General features: G+C 54.9%; 1 protein-coding gene across 2 annotated transcripts in view; it reads left to right on the top strand.

Annotated features, from left to right (window-relative positions):
* Nucleotides 1-458: 458 nt before the first annotated feature.
* Nucleotides 459-7,845, top strand: part of NRBP1 (nuclear receptor binding protein 1) — a 34,027-nt gene continuing 26,640 nt past the window's right edge. For both annotated transcript variants that reach the window (XM_048297972.1, XM_048297971.1), the window contains exons 1-2: nucleotides 459-551; nucleotides 736-955. In XM_048297972.1, the coding sequence (XP_048153929.1) occupies nucleotides 752-955 (204 nt within the window). In that variant the 5' untranslated portion in view covers nucleotides 459-551; nucleotides 736-751. The remainder of the gene's footprint in view (nucleotides 552-735; nucleotides 956-7,845) is intronic.

The following is a 7,845-nucleotide window of genomic DNA, read 5'->3' as shown; positions in this document are numbered from 1 at the left end:
CGGAAGCGCCGACCATAGAGGCGCGGCCAGAGCGGCACCGCGGCCCGCTCCGCCCTGAGACTACCTACACGGCCCGCCGGTGGCTTCGACCTGCCCTGAGGCTCCTCCGGGGGAACAGCGGACTTGGGACCGGCGATGCCGCCACCGGCGCCGCAGGCGGCCACGCACACAGCTAAAGCCGCGCACGCTCACAGCTGCCAGTGATATCGCCCTGCCCCTTTCCATGAGGGGGTCCGCGCGCACACAGCGCCTTATATAGGCTCAGTCACGCCCACCGGCCAATAAGCGACTCTGCGGGCCCCCTGTCGCACTCTCATTGGCTACTGCGCGGGGCTGCCCCGCCCTAGTCACCACCCCCCAGGGCCCTTTCCGTAGGGCGCCCCCTGTCGTGTGAGGCGCGGCGGAGCTCCGCCCGTCGGCCATTGGCGGGTGCTGACGCGCCACTCGCGGCGCTGATTGGCTGCGGCAGAGGCCCCACCCCGCACGGCGCGTTACGCGGCGCGGCGGTTGCGGCGGGGACGTGCTCGGGACCGGGAGGTGCCGCGGGCCCGGTAAGTACGTGGCTCCCGCCCCTCGCCCCCCGCCTCGCTCCAGGACCGGCTAGGTCGGGCGCCGCTGGCAGGCCTGGGGCGTGGTCCCGGCTGACAGGCCCGGCGGGCGCGGCCCGGTCCGGCCCGGCGGGCCCAGTCAGGCCTGGCGCCCCACCGCGCCTCACGGACCGCGCCTCTCCCGTAGGGTGTGCGACCGCAGCATGTCGGAGGGCGAGTCCAAGCAGGTGCCCGGCAGCGGCTCCGACCCCAAGCCGGAGCCCGCCTCATCTGGCCCGGGGATGACCTCGGTGTCTGCGCCGGTGACTTCCGCGGCGCCCCCAGAGGAGGAGGAGGAGGAGAGCGAGGACGAGTCCGAGATCCTGGAGGAGTCGCCGTGCGGCCGCTGGCAGAAGCGGCGCGAGGAGGTCAGTGCCGGGGGCCGGTTCCCGGAGCTGGACTGCGGGGGAGCCCGGGCGGGGCCCGGGCGGCCGCTTGTCCCGCCCCGCTCCTCCTGCCACCTGTCCCCGGGATAAGCGCGCCCAAGAGTGGGGGTCCGTCAGGCTCCCGGGAGGCAGGGAGATGGGTGGCCCTTCGCCAGCCGCAGGGCTTCCATTCCTCGGGCCCGGAGCGTCTCGGCTGGAGCGCAGCCAGTGATGTCTTCTCCTGCCGCAGGCCGGTGTCACGGCCAGCTGTTGCTGCTGTGGAGTAGGGAGTGGCTCCGGCACTCCCGGTGTGCATCGCGTTTCACAGATCTTTCGCTCTGGGAATGGTAAAGAGGAATGACTGGATAGTTCTTGGTGTTCACTGGGGAATGTAGATGGTACCTGCTGCCGAGGTGGCCACCTGCTTGGGCCACTTACCCGGTCTCATCAGCTTTTGAATCCTTGCTTTTGGTTTGCTTTGTCGTCTGCAATCAGGATAGAGCAGAGTCAGCTCACACAGGCTTGTTTCTTGGCCTGTCCTACCCGCACCCACTGCTCATTGCATGTGCTGGCAGTGTAGTGTGTAAAGGCACAAGGAGATTAGATCATGTTGTTTGGGACATATCCTTTTTTCTGCACGTTGCTGGGCTCTGTTTTTCTTCCTAGGGGCTGTCTGCACAAACTGGTTTCTGCTCTGTGCTGGCACAGTGCCCCTGCCCTAGCTGGGCAGGCTGTGCAGCCCTGGCAGGTGCTGACAGTCAGGCAATGTGCTCGCTCCAGCGCTGCGGCACAAGTGCTGATGGGGCTTTTCTCAGCCAAATCAGGGGCTAAGCACAGGGGTTTGTCTGCTTTGTCCACCACTGCAGAAAGGGCAGTGCAAACCCCAGTGGTGGTGAGAGAGTAATTTGTTCTGATGTAAATTTGGAGGTCAAAGTAAGGTCAGGGATTCCCTGCAGTTCTTCACCTTTGCTTGCTGAGAGCTGTCATGGTTTGGTTTAACGTGAGCCAAACGATGGCATGGTGTGGTCAGAATGTGCCTTTTCTGGCAGAGCTCCGCAGATTGGTTACAAATGTAGCTTTAACATTAAAAAAAAAAGTTTCCTTTTCCCCTTTTTTTTAAAGAAGTGTGAAGCTCTGGTTCCGTCCTTCACAATATATTCCATACCTGAAGTGCTTTATCTCTTGCTCTGCACTGAATGGGTACATGCTGGAGAACAAAGCTGGTTTGTGTCATCTTTTCAATGTGTTTTATTTAGTACTGATCATTTTGACACAAAGAGACAAAGGAGTTCCTGCGTTCTCCTACACGACGAGTAAGATTTGGGATGCTCTAGTGTTTTCTTTGGATTTCAGTTCCCCCTCAGCAGAAAAATTAAGGCCCAGACACAAGAAATTCATTGAAATTTTGGTGTAGCTAAATGAGTGTCTTATGGCTTCAGGCTGCCTCTGTGGAGGTCAGAGCTCTGCTCTACCACCACAGGTTGAGGGATGGGCATTGGGGCCATTGCTGAGTGATCTGGGTGAGCTCAGGGCTGCTGCTGAAGCCTTCACTCATCAGGGCTGCACAGATTATTTTCTGACTGGGAGCGGCCTCAGCTGCAGCTGTGACCCTGCAGTGAAATCCTGGCGTGTCTCTGGGTTTCACATGTGAATTTGTGGCTCAATTAGCCCCCAGCTTGTGGAGAGGCTTTTGTTCCCTGAACTGCATGACATCAGACTCTCTTTGCTGTCTTAAGTATTTGGGCTGATCTGCTCTCCGGAGTAAACTCTTGCACTGCAGATGTTGTAACATGAAATTTATTTGGAATAACAACTTTACTTGCTGAGCATCCCAGAGCAGCGTGGCCTTTTTCCCGGGGAGGTATGACAGCTCAGTCTGCACTGGTTATTCCTGTCAGCGCAGTATTATGAACAGGCTCTTACTCGCTACCCCTCACAGGGAGATGGTGTTACTCTGTGGAAAAAGCATTTGCTAACCTTTCCCCGGTGATGCAATCCCGATCTTTTATTATGGAAGTATCTCCTGGATGTTGGATTAGATGGCACCGTGGAAGCAATGAGACATGATAATCTGGAGAGGAATGGACACATGCGGTTGCAGAGTGAGACAGTATGTTCTGCCTGTGCTCTGGTACTTCCTGTGTGTGACATTCTTTCCTGCTTGCTCCGAGTGCCGAGCTCGGGTGTAGATTTTGAAGTGTAATGGCCTCGCTTTTTTTTAAAAAAATGATTGTTTTACCATCCATGAGTGATGAACTCGCTGCAGCAGAAGTGGGGCTGTGCAGACAGTGCAGAGAGGGCCCGTGAGGAGGGAGGAGCGGGCTGGCTGTGAGCCGGGGATGTCGGTGCCTATTTACCGAAACGAGCAGATTTCGGCGGCACGGTGCCCGCGCCGCCGGTCCCGGAACAGTCGTGGGGCGGCAGGACGGCCTGTGCTGGCCATGCCGTCCGTGCATGCCCTGGCCGCCTGCTCCCGATTCGAGGGAAGCGGCCTCAGGCCCTCCCTGGCGCCCCGCGGCCCGACCGGCACCGGCACCGGGACGAGAACCAGGGCCGGCACCGGGGCGGGGCCGGCGGAGCCTGCGGGGCTGTCTCGCCAGCCAATGACAGGCGGCGCGGAGCGTTACATCACCGCCGGCGGCTCCCATTGGCTGTGGCGCGCTCTGGCCGCGCCCCGAGGCGGCCGCACCCGCGGGGCCGGGTCGGGGCCGGGTGCGGGATCCTGGCGGGGCTCTGGGGAGCGCCGTCCGGGCCCAGCCGCCCAGCAGTAGCTGCTGAAGGGAAGATACGGTCATAGCTTAGCTTCAGCCGCCTGGGCTGAACCGTATCTACTAATGAAAATACATTGGTTCACGAGGGGAAATGGTGCTGGGTGCAAGTCTGAGCAGGGAGAGGAGCGGGTGGAGTGCAGCCCTGCAGAAAGGGACCAGAGAGACCCGGGTGCTGGTCAGCAGCATCTCGGCTGCAGCAAGCGTGTGCCTTGGCATCCAGAGGGCAAACCCCGTTCAGGCGGGAGCAGAATGGGAGGGCACAGAATCCCATCCTGGGGCAGTTACACACAGCAGAACCAGATGTTCGTGAGAGGGGATGGTCCCAATATAGGTCTTCTCCCTGGATTCCAGGGTCAGGACACCAGCAAATGGCTCCAAGCTGCATCTAGAGAGGCTCAGACTGGACAAGAGGGAGCATTTCCTTACTGATAGGGTCACACCTACCCCAGGCTTCCTGCAGAGGAGGTCAGTGCCCCAGGCCCATCTGTGTTTGAGGAGTTTGGACAATGTCCAGCATGCTGTGACATAGGCCAGCCCTGATGGGGTTGAGCAGTGGAACCAGGGAATCTGTGTAGGTCCCTTCCAGCTGGCTGTTCTGTATTCTGTATTCTATTCCTGCCTAAACTTCAGATGTAAAAAAGGATTGAGTGTTGAGTTCATTGATTGTAATTCCTCCTACAAACAGGGAGCTTCTGTAGTGCAAAGAGTCTAATTCCTGTGAAAGTTCAGAGTAGTTTTATTAAAATCTAATACCTCTGTGACATTTTAAACTAAGAACCCTTTTTAACAAGACGGAAAACACTTATGTTCCCCAAATTCCATTTTTTTGTGGAACGTGGAGCAGTACCTGTGGTTCCTGCAGTGTTGTGGACTGTGCTGCTTTCCTCCCAGAGGTGAATCTGGCTCTGGAATTGTGCCCATGTCCCTGGTTGCTTTCCTTACCAGCGCACAGGTGAGGCTTTACAGGGTATCTTGTCCCATGGCTGAAGCACAGGGCAAGGCCTCACAGCATGAGAGCAGGAGTGGTCACAGGACTGATGGGGTCTCCCAGCCTGTGCTCGCCTGGCTCCTTTCTGGTTGCTCTCCCTGACAAACCAACCCCTCTCTTTCTGCTGTTCTGCAGTAACGCTCCATTTCCTTCTTGAAGGCAGCATGCATGCATAACTTACTTTTCTTGGGTTGTCCGAATATCTTGAGAATTATCTGCTGTGCCTCCTAGGAATAGAAACTTCCTAATGGAGCAGGATTGCAGCACCGCATTAGCAGGTCAGGTTTAGCCTCCTGAAGCTGGCTAGTGGTGAACCTGAAACTGAGAGCTTTGTGCCTCCTGTCCCTGGAAGCTACATGGATGACATATAACATAACTGTAGGAAAAGTTGTGCTCTGCTGCAGCAGAATCGTTATTTTCAACCCAGTGTTATGGTGTTTGGCTTGGCAAGCTCATGTGGGTAGGACAGGCTCAACCCTTCCTAGATGGGGATGTCCTATGTATGATAGCTGTCTATTGACCAAGTTTCTTCATGTACCTTTTCTGGGGAGGAAAGCACTGTGTGACTGTGTAAGCCAAAACTTTATGAGAAGTATTTTGTTGACATCTTTGTAGTATACTTTAGTAAGAAGGAATCTGTGTCATGCTGTCAGTGTGGGCACAAGCAGGTCCCCTTTTGGGGGCATGTGTGAGTGTGTCTGTCAAGGTGAAGAGGGCAAAGGCCCGACAGGCCTGGGTGGGTCTGGCTGCTTCTTCTGTAGGCTCATCACGGGGTACATCCTGGGGTGGTGCTGTTCTCATCAAGTGCTGCTGCGCTCTCCAGCGCAAGAGACTTTACAAGAACGTGAAGCCTGGCACTGAGAGCAGAAGAGGGAGAAAATGGGAGAATGAGCACTGGTCTCTGCTTAAATACCTTTGCCCTTTCCCAGAGAACATGCCAGGCTGCTCAAGAGCAGTGGGGGAACCTTGTGCTGTTCTTGCAGCCCTGCTCGTGTCCTGTCTGTCGTCTGGAAACTCATCCCAGTGCTGATCATGCTGTCCTGCACTGATGGCAGGCACAGGGGTTGTGCATCTGTTCCACAGATTCTGAAGTGTTGAGGAGGATTTTTAGGGTGGCTGAAGGTGACGTTTCAGTTCCTGATAGCCATCAGTGACTTTGTGGCTGATCGTTGTTCTGTGGCTGATGTATTAGTAACTCATTTGCAACTCAGCTGCTGGACTTTCCCCTGCTGCACTTTCCATGTTCTGCCCCACTTCAGTGACTGCTGAGATCAAGAGGTTCGTTTCTGCCTTATCTCTGGGCACACGCCTCATGTGTCAGTATGGCTGGGCATGCAGCAGTTGCCATGTTGAATAATTCTTGTTTTTCTGTCTGGGATTTTTCACTGTCAGGTAGCTAGATGAGAGCTGCAGCCCTTCACAGCTGCCCTTACAATGGCGTGCAGACTACGACAGGGTGGTGGATGGAGTTCTGTGTGGCTCTCGGTGTCAGGTCAGGAGCAGAACTCAGGGAGCAGAGTTTGAGACGGTATGCACCTGTGCATGTGAGTCCCATCTTGCTGTTCTTCACTGGATACTGGAAGTTCAAAAAATTAATTCAGGTAGCACACTGCCGTTAGTTTGGTTCTCTTTTTTCTATGGAAGGTCTGTCTGTCATTTGGACTGGCACTTCCCAGCTGTTGATGGCTGGAGTTACAGTTGGATTTCAGTGCTCAGGCTTACAGATGCTCTCAATCTATGCTGTAACTATCCAGTGTTAAGAAAAGAGCTGTGATTCATGAGGACCTGAACTCAGAGAGACGGGAAATGAAACCCTGAGTCTGCTGCATCTTTATCTCTTTGTTGTTGTCTCACTTCTGGGGGGAGTCTCAGTTGCTTGAATAATTTTTCATCTGAAGGCAGTTGGTGACTTTTCTACCTCTGGATTTACATTTCTTCAAGGGGACAGAGTGCAGGATTCTTGGAGAAAAAATGCTAACAGACTGAGTGTTTGGATTCTGGGATGCTGGAGTCTGGTTTTCTCAGCCTCTGTTGTGACTGGAAAGAAACTTGCTGAGGTAGTAAAAGATAAGCACCAGTCCTCCAAGGAAGCTGGTGCTTAGAGGGCTGCCAGCTCCCTGACAGGCTTTGACAATGGATCTGGTTTTTTTCCAGTTGGTGGAGGAAACTAATCACATGCTGTAATTTTTATAGTGTTCCTTGACCATAGGGAAGGTATTAAGAAGAAGGGAGTATGTGAGGTCTTTTAACATTTTTATTGATTCATGCGGGGGCTTCCTGATAAATGAACCCTTGGGATGTGCCAGAATCAGCTGAGGGGCACTTCAGGGTGCAGAGGGGACTGAGCTTTTGTCACAGCCCCGTTCTGTCCTTGCTCACAGGCTGTGACGGACAGCTGGCACTCACTCCTTGCAGCAGTGGCTGGAGCAGGAGTGGCTGGCTGCTGCTCTCCCAGCGTTCCTGGGAGGCTGGAGGTGGTGGTCACACTCTGGCTGCCTGCAACCGAGGGATGGAGTTCTCTCTGCATTCCTTACAGAACTGTTCTAAAAATACTGTGGTCTGTGCAGCAGCACCAAAGCCTTCCCTTGTCAGCCCTCTGTCTTGGGAAGCCCAGGCAGCGATCGTGGTGTCCTCACAGCTGCCACAGGTTTGGTGGAGCTTAGGCTTGGGAAGAAGCTTCCTGCTGGGCCAGGAGAGGGGGGAGGCCATTTGCTGGCTCTGACTCCAGAACCTGCCTGTAGGGAGGCTGCGTGGCAAATTGTGATGGATAGAGGCACAGCCAGACATAGGTTAGCTGTGGAAGCATGGTGATTTTCAAGAATCCCATGGTACCATGGATGACAGGCATAGCTGTATCCTGTTTCTCTTTATCAGTGCTCAGGAAAAATCCCATTTCAGGTGTCTAGTACCTGTCTCCCAGGCCCTCTGTCTCTGCAAAATCTGACCCCAAGACCTCTTGTCCCAACTTTCTGGCTATTCTGGCATGAAGTTTGCTTGCAGATATGTGTGCTTGCCTGTGCACATACATTGAGATTGAGAAGCACATTGGCACAGAAAATAGTTTGAAAAATAGTTTAACAAAAAGACAGTACAGGTGATGGTGACCAGGCTCAGGGCTTGGCTTGAGACTCATC

The sequence above is a fragment of the Corvus hawaiiensis genome, chromosome 3, assembly GCF_020740725.1.
Source record: "Corvus hawaiiensis isolate bCorHaw1 chromosome 3, bCorHaw1.pri.cur, whole genome shotgun sequence".
In the NCBI taxonomy this organism is placed as follows: domain Eukaryota; kingdom Metazoa; phylum Chordata; class Aves; order Passeriformes; family Corvidae; genus Corvus; species Corvus hawaiiensis.
Note: the sequence above shows the minus strand (reverse complement) of the source record. Positions and strands in the feature narration are given on the sequence as shown.